Genomic DNA, 13,718 nt, shown 5'->3' on the forward strand with positions numbered 1-13,718 from the left:
AAATGTGCCTTTCAACAGAGAAACTAACCTACTGATCATTTAAAAATTTTATCTGAAAAAGCAAATTATTTTTAAAAATCAGTAGCTATTTTAAATACATATGAATTTTATCTATTCTTTGATCAAAGGTTAGAGGTTTATAGAATAGATTTTTTTTTTTAAAAGTTCATGCTCCAACTAAGGTCTGTTTATAGGATACTTGCTTTAGGTCTAAAGACACAAATGGGACAAAAAGAAAAAGGATAGAAAAGATGCAATATATGAATAGGAATATAGGACAGTATGTGAATGAAACATGGTAGACTTTAAGTCAGAAAAATATACAGAGACAAAATATCAACTTATTAAAGGTCCAACATGTAAAAGATAAAACAATTATAAAAATTTATGACACAGTGGGATACCATAAAGTAAGGGGGGTGTTGTAATTATTTAAAAAAATGGCCACCAGTCAAGCCGACTGTCTAGGCTGCAGCGTCTCTGCCTAGCTCAGCTGCGAGGCCAGAGGCCACGTGTGCCCGCAGCTAGAAACGGCCAGCTAGAAACACCAGCTCTGCCACCCATGAGACATCAGCGTGGGAGATGGCTCTGCCAGTCTTCCATACTGTCTCTGCAAGGCTGGGCAGTGCCCAGACCGTCCCGCCAACCACACAGGCTCGGTACAGATGAGACTCTAATGCTTAGATTATCCAAAGGTTTATATATTTATTAATGATCAATAACAAGATGGATACTCTTACAGTCAGAGGTGTAACCCAATACCCAACCTAGATATACCAACTACCTTTGACTGCTACAGACAAGCGATCATCAGCCTCCATGTCCACTTCTCTCCTTCTCCGTCTCCCCTTTAGCTCCTCCTCTTCCTCTCCTTTACTCCTCCTCTTCCTCTCCTTTACTCCTCCCACCTTAGCTCCTCCTACATAAGGGGAGCTGAATCTTTACAGAACCGAAGACACAGGCAGCTGTGTGATACTAACTGAATATCTCAATACCTGACTTTCAAATTCATTCTAAAATCATATGGAACAGTAAGAGACTCTAATGAGACAGAGCAGTTGAGAAAGAGGGAAGCTGAGCTTCAACCCTATCACAAGAATCAGTACTCAACAGTGAAATTCTGACATAAAAATAGACACATAGACCAGGGCCAGAACCAAACACTGCATACATGGCCAGCGGTCAGGTGCTCCTCAGACAGGATGCCAAGACCATCCAATGAGAAAGAACAGCCTCTTCAGCTTGGTGCAGGGAAAACTGGTGTCCACATGCAAAACAATGATGCGGGACCCTAATGAGCTCGGTGACTTCTGTAAGATCTCTCTAGACACAGCCTCATTCTGGATCCATTCTGTATCCAGGGGCAAGGACTCACTCATTTCACAAGTTCTTGGTACACAAGATGGCCAAAGCAACTGTTGGGTCTTAGTTTAAATGCAGGCTCAGAAAGACTTTAAAAAGTGTAGATATTTATTTTCAGAAGTAGACAAAGAACATACCTCTTCTTAACCACTGTTCCCTGATTGTGTAGTGCCCTTGATGCCAAGGAAAGCCGTGTGTTACAATGAGGAAAGTGAGTAGTAAGACAGACAGACCACTGTGTATCTGTGTACCATGTGTAGTAAAGTTGATGAATTGGCTCTTCATCTCTCTGAAAAGAGGAAGATGCCAATGGCAAGATGGCATCTGTACTGCAAAGAGATGCCATGCTGGTTAGTGGTGTTGTCTACATGCACAAAGATTACAACTCTGGGTGTGGAATAAGCCATGCTCTCCCCTTTTCTGGTTTATCTGATCAAAAGTGGCTGTCCTTCATTGTGTTACATAGTATCATTGCTAGGTGGGTAACTAGGTCATGTAATTTGTGCTGCGTTACTCATGGTTTGCTTGACAGAGTTAATTACTGTGAAGAATGCAGTGGTGGAAGTTGCAGGCTTCAGGCTGGGCAAGCAGTTTCCGTTCTGCTGGATGTTCCCAGGTGACACAGTATAGCGAGCTGGTGTTTCTGTGTATGGTCCTGAGGACACAGTCCTTAGAATTACCTTCTTCAAATGGGCTGCAAAGCAAGAATATTTATTCTATGTTCTCAATAACTATTTATTCATTCTTTAATGATGGAACATTAGATTATTTTTAGTTTTATTTTTTTTAATATCATTGCTATGACTATGTTTAACTTGGAGTATTAAATTAGGGAAGAGTTCCAGAAATAAAATTGCTGGGTTAAGTGCAATGTACACTTCAAAGTTTATTTTTAGAAATTAGAGTAAATAGATTATTTATTTATTCATTTATATTTACTTTACAACTATTTTTGTTGTTTTGGTGGAGCCAGCTGAGGTGGCACAGAGGCAGGAAGGGCAGGCCTGACAAGCGGGAGAAACGGCGGCTAGATACCCAACCCACAACGAGGGGCCTTTGCATCCTATCTTTAAGCATCAAACCCAATCACCCAGCTAGTTAACCTGAGCAATCTGCTATCAGCTCAGGTTTGGCCAGAGCCTAGCCTAGCCGCTGCAGCCGCGGGTGGAGGAAGTCCCAGGAGCGCCTTCGGTTCCTGGATTTGAAGATGACTGCACAGTCAGCACCGAAAGTTGTGCTAAAAAGCACCACCAAAACTCCTCTAAACGAGTGCTTTACTGAAATGTTGAAGAACAAACAGCCCAGGCCAGTAATAAACGACGGGCTTTGATGCAGAGAAGCAGCAGCGGCAGCGGCAGCTAGCCAGTGCCAGAAACTCAAGACTGGCCCAGAAGTTGGAGAATAGACCGCCTGTCCAGGCAGCATTAAAACTTAAGCAGAAGGAAGAGCTTAAAGCCTGGGCAAGATTAACAACCAGGCATGTTTCGGCCGACCCATAGAAGCCCTGGAGAGGGGAGCAGTTGGATGCAGAGGCCAACCCACTGCTTAGGGGCTGGATGCCGCTTCAAGAGTGAAGGGGCTGTAGCCCCACGAATGGGCTTAAGAACGGGTGGTGTTCGAGGTCCTGTAGGTCCTGGGAGAGGGGAGCCTAGGGCGTGGAGCTATAGGTCATATCAGAATCGGTATGAGCATCGGAAGAGCTCTGGGTGTGATAGGTCGGCTTTGGAAGTAGAGCCCGAGGTCATGGAGGAGAGGTGCCCTTACTCGCCCTTATGACCAAAGAACAGTGGGACAACCAATTGGATGCACACATGTAGAAAACTAAAGGATACCTGGATGCTGAATCGGATGTCTACATGGCACAGACAGATCCTGAAACCAGCGACTGAAGTCCGATTACCTCCCTGCCCGTTAGACTCTAAAGTCACCGCTTCTGTTAAACAGCCTTGAGGAAACAAAAGAAGAAACCGATGGATGCTGGAAGGACCAGCACAATAGGCTGTGGACTTACCTGCAGCCTGCTGGCGCGTTTAGTCTGTTCCATCTGCTTTTTGACAGTGTCATATGAAACCCCGTTTTCCTTTGATTTGGTTGTTTGGGTTTTTTTTGTTTGTTTGTTTATCCAGACACAGGTGGGAGACTGGTTACAGACGGACTGCTGGGGAGGGGTCATGGGCTGTCAGTGTGGAAATGTAGTTACCTATGTTTATCCAGAACCGATCTCTGTCTAATCCACTTAACCGGTTGTATTTGACTCTCTTGAGGTTTACGTTCAACCATATTTTGTCAGCAGCGCAGTTTCAATGGAATCTTGTATCTCTGGTCCATTATACGGAATTGTTCTCCCAATTAAAAGAAGAAGAAGAAATTAGAGTGAATAAACTTGGGAACTAATATGTTGCACGATACAATGGATATTATATTATGGTAATTCATTGTATTAAAACCATCAAATATTTTTCATTATGCTATGCGTAGCTTGGATTTACCGTCACTGTCGTTTTTATAGGCCACCAGAGCACCTAACTGTACTCTTACTTATTTGGAGAGTGCACCATTTTTCGTATTCTTCCTGGCTTTTCAAGTTTTTGCTAAAAAGGTTATCAACAAGTCTATTCTAGCACACACGGCGGCTCTGGAGCAGGTCCACACAGGTAGGTCCTCGTGGTGACCAAGTGTAGGGCACATTTGCAAGATGCCTGGGTGAAGAAGGTCTCGCATCTGTTAGGGAGCATAAATCACGTTGGCCTCTGTACAACGGTTATCAGAGTGAGACCCTGTAGGGAGGTCAGGAAGCCTCTGCTGAGGAGGCACAGCTTGCTTCCAGACCCAGAGTCTTGTGGAGTCCGTTTCATTCCTGATGATGGTCATACATATGCTGCCCTGACCCACTGTGGCTCCCATGGGGAGCTGCTTCCCCATTCGGGTGTGACTGACCCTGGGGAGAGCAGGGAATGCCAGCCACAAGGGTCTCGTCCTAAACCTGGATGGGGCCTCTGAGAAGCCAGGGCTGGTTTGGGATTGAACTCCAGGCAGCCTCCACCCCACACCCTGTGCTTGGTGCTGCTCTGAAGAGGTCCCGCTCACTGTTTGGACTCAGTCTGCCCCACTTTGCTATCTCTTTTGCCTTGGGCTCTGTCATGGTTTGAACATGCTTGGCTCAGGGAGTGGCTTTTTGGAGGTATGGCATTGTTGAAGTAGGTGTGTCACTGTGGGCGTGGGATCCTCATCCTAGCTGCCCAGAAGTCAGTATTTTCTAGCAGCCTTCAGATGAAGATGTAGAACTCTCAGCTCCTCCTGCACCACGCCTGCCTGGATGCTGCCATGTTCCAGCCTTGATGATAATGGACTGAACCTCTGAACCTGTAAGTCAGTCCCAATCAAATGTTGTCCTTCTAAGAGTTGCCTTGGTCATGGTGTCTCTTCACAGCAGGAAAACCCTAACTAAGACAGGCCCTTAATTCCACGACTACCTGGATCTTGGGTTCTGTTTCTGGGCTCGGCTGACAATGCCTCTTAACCCTCTGGGTCACTCACTATTGCATCTTCCCCACAACCCTACATGGCCTCTCACCTCTAAGCACTCAGCCTCGCCTGGATTGCTGCCCTCCAACCCTGCCCATTTCCCTCACTTCCTGGAGGAGGATTCTCCCTCTCTGGAGAGAGAGAAGAGGCAGGTGCAGGGAGGTGCAGAGGTCGGGGCCAAGGGATAATGAACTGGAGACTCTAGGATGACTGGGCCTCACCAGGAGTCAGGTATTGGAGTTGAGAATCCACTCCACGCCAGTGCTGGTAGATTGAAGAATACTTTCTCTGATATCACCCACGAGGAAGAAGTGCAGGTAAAGGCCCACATTGCAATAGGGAAGTCAGCACACAAGCAGCAACGCATGGGAGTGGGGAGTTTGTGTGTGTGTGTGTGTGTGTGTGTGTGTTTGAATCTGAAAGGAGGGTAATCATTTATGATTAAAAAAAATCCAGTTTACATTTTATGTTTATAACTACGTTATTTGAACCACAATGGCTTGGGTTTTGGAAGGACATTGAATTTCGGTGCCTTTTGGGGATTTTACATAAAACTTCCACACGTGAGGCTATGAAAACCCTGACTTTTGAAAGGAGAGCAGTCTGTCTCTGCTTTGTAATCACCCTCCAGTGTTGTCTTCGGCTCCAGCTGTTCAATAGAAGCAGCTTTTGAAAAGGTACCAAGCAACTTTGGGGAGCAAGTGTCTTTCCTGCAGGTCCAGAAGAGGCATTGTCTTCAGCAGCCAGGTGACCACCTGCTGACATGGCCACTGGCTCCACTTCCCTTGTTAATTCCTCAGAGAACACAAAGGAAGGGAGGGTCCCTTTTCTTTTCATCTAAAAAGAACAGTTTTCTATATAAAACATGTCCCAAATCCTTTGTGAGGGCTAAGTCCCCACAGCACATGCTGAGGCTCCTGCTGGCAGTGATGATGACAGCCTAAAGAGAGAGCTGACTTCCACTGGGTCGCCTGTCCTGTCCTTGTCCCCGTTTGCCAATAATAAAGAAGTCCATTTGTGAATGGCTCGAGCAGAGGGAGGCTGCCCACTCACCCAGGCCAAGGTTCTGCTTTAAACTAGATTTAGAGGGAAGCTGAAGAGATGAAGCTCGGAGTCCCTCTCGATTACAGACACGAATGCCCTCGTGGACATTGTCCAAGCAGCCATAGGGAGTGATGAAAAAGTATTAACAGGGCTGGGTTTACCAAAGGGCGTAGCACCTCTAAGTGTGGCAAGGGGCAGCCTTCTGCCACCCCGGGTCCCAGTCCTCGGGCTAGCCTAGAGATGAGTGCCCTCAATTCTATTCAAGGAATCGATCCACTATTAAGGAATTGCTGAAAATACTGTAGCTCTGAGTTAGGCAGTGGGGGACACACCTCTGATCCCAGATACTCTGGGGGCTGAAGTGGGAGAATGGGGACTTGAAACCTGGACCTTGTCCTGAAAAAGAAAAAAAAAAATGAACTTCCCTATGTTTATAAAGGAAAGACCTCCGCTCTGGTTTGCATGAACAAAGCTGGCTAAAAACCTGTATGCAGCTTGACCTAATTTCCACGAGTAAAAAGAGAGGAAAAAGGGAAGGAATTGTCTGTGTGACAAAACAGGCCTGGGACCCGCATCCAGTTCACAATCTCTGGGGCTGGAGGCTGAGCTCAGAGCATTCTGCTTTCTGCATGACAATCGGCCACAAATCTAGGGTTTCCCATCTCCTAAAGTTCCCACAATCTGAAGCGGCTGATTTAAAATGGCTGGCGTGTGATGAGAAGGAAGAGCAGGCGCGTGTATTCATACAGATGGAGCTGGTTCTCAGTGTGGTTCCCAGCTGTTCCAGCAGGCTGACTCCCTTGGGCCCATCTGCAGAGCTGTTCTGTTTAGAGCACCTCATTCCAAGCGTCCCTAATCAGACAGGACAACTGTGATCCTAGAGGGCCCTGCAGAGCCCTCCTCTCCCATCCTGCTGCTTTCTCTGAGGATATTCCCTAGAAGCTGTCGGACTGACTTCTCTGTTCATGCTCTTGAGGATTTGACACCAGTGTACAGTGTTCCTGACTACTCGGCAGCAGTGTGCTGTGTGGAGTAGAAACAGTTTACTTTTCTAGTGGCTAAGGGTCAGTATAGACTAGTACCCACAAATAAGAGTGTGTGTGTGTGTGTGTGTGCGCACACACACACACACACACACACACACACACACACGCGCACATGCGCAGACGCACGCACACACACGCACGTACACGCATACACACGCACACACATGCACACACACACACATTTCAGCTTGCTTTGTTGACAAGGCTCAGGTTCTGTAGAGCTGCGGGAGCAGATTATGGCTGCAGGGTAGGAATAGCCAGCTATGCCGGGCACATCCTCATGGTTGCCACTTTTACATCTTGGGTACCTCAGACCCAACTTCTTCTATGAGGAATTGTAGACAGGACGGTCCAGAGTCAGGGCGCTCAGGGTTTAGCAGCAGGCGGCTCTGCTCTAGGGCCCCAGCATCATTTATTTATAGCAGACTCTCACACAGAATGAAATCAGGTTTATTGCGGTATACACACAGCTCGGTTCCACTCTGTGGTGTGTTTGTAGATATTTCACATATAACATGTAAGATCACATGCTGGCTATGTGGTTACCACACGTCTGCTACTGGTGAGTTCCAGCAGTGGCCACTTGGTGATCAGCCCATCTCTTTACCAGGGAGAGGACCCAGCTCTGTGTAGCACACACTAGCACATGCTGGGCTGAGGGAAGGGTGTCCCTGTACATCTGAATGTTCCGTGTGTAATCAGTGATTGCTTGTGTTCACAGGTTTTACATGTCTTTTTGGGTCATGGCAGGGTCATACCCAGTTGTTGATAGGACTGTCAGATACAGGAGAACTATGTATCCTCAGAAGTGCTGGATTACACAGTGGGCTCTGTATGAAGAGAGGCAAGGCTGACACCAGGGCTCGTAGCCCCCAACTATCGTCACTGACAACAGCTCTTTTTAAATGTTCCTAACCTAGGCCATTTGCTCCCCACGACCTGTTCTCTAGCCTTGTAGTCCTGGAAGGCAGTAGGTTAGTGGTGTTTTCTAGATCATCTGAGGTGTCTGTATCATGCAGTTGCAGACAAACTGGAGGCTTTTCGAGAGTTGATCGAGACAAAAGTCCAGGGCAGTTCTGTGGCACAGACCTTCAGGTCAGATGTCTGGCCACTGGGCCTCAGCTAGCTTCTGGATACTTCTCTGCTGAACTAAAGCACCCACATACTGGGAGGAGAGCCCTTACCTTTGTGATTTCTTGACCCCGAGACCTCTGGCTCTGGCACAATTGTTGAGATCACTGGTATTCATACTTGCCAGAGCCTACATGCCACAGAAACCACAGGAAAAACATTTTGCAGTTCTTATGCTTTGTGTGTGTGTGTGTGTGTGTGTGTGTGTGTGTGTGTTGGTGGAAAGTTACATAGACAGTGCCAGAACACTAGTTCCAGAACCTACAGTCCTTGCACTGGGCCATGACATAGTCTTCTAGGGTCTCAGTGCACGGCAGGGAAAGACACTCTGTCTTCAGATGCTTTTTAATCACGGCAAGCATTTCCTCAGGTCTGTTTGTCCACAGTTGCAGATAACATCGGGAAAAATAAGGGATTGTTATTGGCAACTATCATGTAGGAATACTTGATGCCATTTTATACTTTTGATAACATAATTCTCTTTTTAAACAATCTTAAGATGGTGATTCTCTTTAACACCGGAACAGTTTTCTATTGGCTAGAGAACAGCCCTTGGCTGAATGGATAAGTCACAAGGGCCTTCATGCCAACAGGCAGCCTGGGATCCAGAGCTGCTCACCACTTGCAGGAAGCAGCAGATGCTAAGTGCCCCAGGAGGATATGAGTTCCTGGCTTGGCTGCTGAACCATGAACATCCTCCCCTGATTTATCTTTGGTCACTACCAGATGGTCCCAGGAATGGCAAGGGTGTGGCTGTCAGATGGAGTCCCATAGGACAGAACTCAAGGCTCTGGGGATCAGGAAGTTCTAGGAAGAGAAGGTTGCTCTCAGCTGTTTCTCTTGGTATGCCATAGACTGAGGAGGAATGTCAGAGACATCCCTAGGCATGTGTTGGGTGCCGCAGGGTGGTGATGCTCACTTGGTTCTGGACCTGGCTCCTCCTGACAGGAGGCAGTAGGGGAACTGGAGTCTTTCTCCTTGATCTCTTTGGAGGTACTAGAGTCCTGTTTTGATGTTCTGGGCCCCCCGTCTTCCTTGCTGTGTTTGAAAGTAGACCTGTCTATACGGTTGAGCCATATTATAAAGAGGATGGCTTAAAGGCTAGAGCTTGACAATAATAATTGGTGTCTCAATCAAGTTACACACGAGGATCAGACTTAAGGGCCAGGGCTGACCCAATAAGGCACCAGACACTGGGGCAGCAGAGGAAGATGGCAAACACATATGTCAAACCCAGCAGCATTGTCAGCTCCATGTGAGGGGACACAGCTAAATGACCGAGGTCTCTGACTGCAGGAAGGACTGGGTGCGGGATCCTCGGTGGATCTGTAGGGCGCTTTCTGAGCCATTCCGGGACATGGACCAGCTGTGCAGCCGGTAGTCCCGGCTCCCGGGTTGGGTCAGACAGAGGCCTCGCCACCTTCTTTTCAGTTCACACTGTACCTGGGGATGAGGGTGTTAGTGAAGAGTCAGCTTGGAATGCAGGAACTCATGAATCCTCCAAGGAAGCATGCAGCATGGATTCAACCACTAGACAGCAAACGGCTGTTGTAGGTTTAGAGTCTTCTCTAGTGGCCATGGGATGAGTGGTCTGGCCCACCCCCATTCCTGGAAGTAATCTTCAGGCCTCAGGAAGGCGATGGGTGAGTGTACAGGGGCCAGCAGAATGGAGAGCTGGAGGAGATGGTCTGGCTTTGATGCATGTGAATACCAGACACTAGCAGGCTACACTAAGGTAGCATGGGGGCTGGACATGGGGGGCGATGCACAGAAAAGGGTATAGCCTTATGGATACTGGTGAGTCTAATGTAGTATGTTGTATGTTTTGCCTTAGCACAGCCCTATGGATCCTGTAGGACCTTCATCAATGTCTTCCCACTTTAAAGACTCTGAGTGAGGAAGGTGTTGGGAGGGGAAAAGGATGTTGGCTCTGTAAAAGCCTTCCTTAGTGACTAGAAAAGGGGCTGGCCATCAGGTGAAGGTCATACAGAGACAGCAATACCTAGGGTAAATAGACTCTAAGGATTGGAGGTGCATGGACAGAGTGTTTACATAAGAAGAACTAGGCTCTCATGTCATTTTGGGACAGTGATGCATCTCTCAATGAGGCCCAGCCCCTCCCACTAACACCACATCTTCTTGGACCCAGTTCTGGGTTGAAGAGTAAAATGCTGATCCTGGGGACTGGAGAGATGGCTCAGTGGTTAAGAGCACTGTCCAAATGTCCTGAGTTCAATTTCCAGCAACCACATGGTGGCTCACAACCATCTGTAATGGGATCTGATGACCTCTTCTGGCATGCAAGTGTACATGCAGATAGAGCACTCATATACAATCAATCAGTCAGTCAGTCAGTCAGTCAGTCAATCAATCAATCAATCAAATATACTGATCATAAAGGGGATATTGGGTGGAGGACAGAGGTGCAATTTTGCTGGAAGGAGTGAAAGTCTTGCTAAGAGGAACTTTAGAAACCAAGTTTGGGCTTGGTTGCAAGGGGGCATAGTTGGGCAGAGGTTGATGATAGGGCCAAATCCTGACCCAATGTCAGGGCCCAGTTCCAGCTGACAGAGGACTTACCTCACTGTTCAGGAAGCAGTACAGAACTGCTACCACCAAGCCCTGCAAAGAGACAGAGTGTCAGAGCTGCCCACAGTTTGCGGCACCCACAGCACCTCCCATACTTACCTGGAAGGACCCAACACATAACTCAAACAGGATCTGGTACGTGGAGGAGATGCCAATGGGGAAGGCAGCAAACACCATGTAGTGGACGCCAAACAGTGGGATTAGCAGCAGAGTGGACTTGGCGAGCCTCCTGGTAGAAGGAGAAGGACATGATGCTTTGTGCTTCTCACTTCCCTCACCTGAGATCATGAGGGATTTCAGACTGAAGCAGTCAGGGAACACACAAATGCTTACTCTATGTGCCAGTGAACACCCTTCTTCGCCCATTTGGTCAGAATTCTCAAATGTGGACATGCGAGTTCGCTCATGAAGATGAGATTCTTACAGGGTTATATTGTGTGACTCACCAGCTTTCAGGGGACTTAGTGTCCTTTGTCACGAGTGCCAACTGCTGGACCACACTACTCTTGGACAAATAATTCTGGTGGGGCTGGGCTATTCAATGACAAAGCCTCCTAGGAGCAAGACCCTGGATTCCATTCTGGGTGGCTGGGTGGGGATTGCATGCAGCACCCCCAAAACAATCAGGGGGTCTTCCATTACTGATATAGACACCAATTGATATGGGATTAGTGTTTCCTGGAATCTGAGTTATCTCAGCCAAAGCTTCTTAGACTTCTACTGAGTTGAAACCATGAAGAGGCCTTGTTGCAGCTCAGATCCCAGGCCTCATCAGAATTCTGGAACAGGAAGGGTTGGGCAACAGCCTGAGAATCTGCAGCTTCTGCCCAGTTCCCAGTGATGTCTACTGTTCTTATCCTGCTCTATTGGTCCCACACTAGAAACCAGGTATCCAGCTTACCATTCCCAGGTGCCTCCCACTGCTCAGGAGCGCATGCTCATCTGAGCGGCCACCTGGAGGGTGTGCAGGTATGTGGAAGCCCTCGCTTGCCTTCTTACTATCACTAAGCACACAGCCTATATCCCTGAGATTCAGCTAGGGAAGACATTAGGCTCCTCCTGGTTCCTGTTTCTCTTTTTCCTTTCATTACCTTCAACACAGGAGAAAAAAAAATAATCAACTTTCTCTCACTTACTTTCAAGGTTTCCTCGTTAACTCCACACAAGCTAGAGTCATCTGAAAGGAGGTAATCTCAATTGAGGAACTGCCTCCAAAAGGTCCAGCTATAAGGCATTTTCTTAACTGGTGATCAATGGGGGAGTGCCTAGCCCAGTGGGTGAGGCTACCCCTGGGCTGGTGGTCCTGGGTTCTATAAGAAAGCAGGCTGAGAAAGCCATGAGGAGCAAGCCAGTAAGCAGCACCCTCCATGGCCTCTGCATCAGCTCCTGTCTACAGGATCTTTCTCTGTTTGAGTTCGTGTCCTGACTTCTTTCAATAATGAACGCTGCTGTGGAAATGTAAGCTGCATAAACTCTTTCCTACTTAACTTGCTTGTTGGTCATGGTGTTTCACCACAGCAATAGAAACCCTAAGTAAGATGCAGGGTATGCAAGTTCTAGAGATGTTTGCCTCTTCCACATGTTGGGTCCTATGGGGTGAGGGATTAAGGGCAGGGTTTTTATCTGTTTGATAACCTTCACAGACGCCCGGTCCTTTCTGTGATGGTCATGGTGCAAGTGGTAGGTGTCTCTACCAACAGGATGTCATTGCAGCTGCTGCCTTGCAAATGCACACCCTCAAGGCTCTGTGCCCAGCAGGGTGGGTCACCAGGCTCCTGAACCGAGGTTATTTGGAAGCTGCCAGGTCCTATCTACACATTTGTCCCTAGGAAATCCTGTGGGAGAGGAAGGTCTTTAGTCTTTATTTGCTACAACCCAAAGGGTGAAACAGCCCTCTGCCCTTCTTATCACCCTGGAAGAGCACAGACTTCATTATTCTATATAATTGTTTCCAAAATAAAAGTATCCATCCCAAGACCTTAACTAACACTCCCCAGGAGCCCAGAGAAAAGGTCAGCACCGACACTAAACAGGATTTGCCGAAAATCCAAATTCAATTGAAAGGCGACTAAGAATGCCCGCCCTGCTTTCCAGGGCTGCAGAGGAGATGCCTGAGAACCATTATCTCCGATCAGGCACCATGTGGCAGCTTATACCTTGTTATGTGTAGCCCGGCTGGTTTCCTCCACAAAGAGAAACTTATTTCTTGTATGTGTGCTCAGCGTGACACAACTAAGACTCGAATGCCTATCAAGTCCTTTCTCCACTCTTCTGTTCCAGGCACTGAATGTTTTTCAGTCGTTTCTCAAACCCAACAGGCAAATATCCAGTCTATACAGGGCAGGCCCCTCTCTGCTCTGCCATACTGCTGGGTCAGCCCTCAGATCACACTGCATTTTTTTTCCCTCTGAAAAGCAGCCTGGGTGCAGGTGCTAACTTCCATCTGACTGGGAGCTGTGACCTGTCAGGGTGATGCAGCTCTTAGCCAGCACAGCATCATATGAGCCCAGGGCCCTGAGCTGTATCAAATACAGCATTGTCAAATTCATGTTCTCATCATACCTCAGTTGGGAACTATTTTTTTTTCTTTGTGAATTATGGGTAATCTATTGATTCCTCGGACAATCATAAATTAGCTAGTGACATTCATGACCTCCAACCCTGTGCCCTTCTAAGTGACACACAGCTTCTTAGATTATTGCTAAAGCAGGTCTAGGCACAAAGCGCCAACTGTGCTTGTGTGTCCCAGTCCCAAGGTCTGGTGGGGAGGACAGACAATATGAAGAGCAGTGTGTGGTCAAAGGGAGATGTCACACCGTGACATCGTAGAAAGGACACACATTTAAGAAACACCCTCACATCAAAGCTCCATGCACCATGGCAAACATGAGAGAATGTTCTTAGTTTTAGCACCATCATCCTTTCAGTGTGTCTTCTTGGCCCCTTTTAGTGCTGGGCTGGAAGACTCCAGTGTCAGTGCACGTTGAGCCTTAAAGGGCCACCTGGATAACCTGAGGACCT

The 13,718-nt window shown here is 47.5% G+C and overlaps 1 protein-coding gene and 1 pseudogene across 1 annotated transcript in view; one reads left to right on the forward strand and one right to left on the reverse strand.

The window, feature by feature from the left end:
- Positions 1–2,363: 2,363 nt before the first annotated feature.
- LOC143436689 (chromatin target of PRMT1 protein-like) lies at positions 2,364–3,508 on the forward strand (annotated as a pseudogene).
- A 3,903-nt stretch (positions 3,509–7,411) lies between these two features.
- Vipr2 (vasoactive intestinal peptide receptor 2) overlaps positions 7,412–13,718 on the reverse strand; it is a 68,352-nt gene continuing 62,045 nt past the window's right edge. The window contains exons 11-13 of the mRNA XM_076920952.1: positions 10,797–10,926; positions 10,689–10,730; positions 7,412–9,551 (exon numbers count right to left, since the gene is read on the reverse strand). Coding sequence (XP_076777067.1) covers positions 9,378–9,551; positions 10,689–10,730; positions 10,797–10,926 — 346 coding nt within the window. The 3' untranslated portion in view covers positions 7,412–9,377. The remainder of the gene's footprint in view (positions 9,552–10,688; positions 10,731–10,796; positions 10,927–13,718) is intronic.

This window comes from Arvicanthis niloticus, chromosome 23 (assembly GCF_011762505.2).
Source record: "Arvicanthis niloticus isolate mArvNil1 chromosome 23, mArvNil1.pat.X, whole genome shotgun sequence".
NCBI lineage: Eukaryota > Metazoa > Chordata > Mammalia > Rodentia > Muridae > Arvicanthis > Arvicanthis niloticus.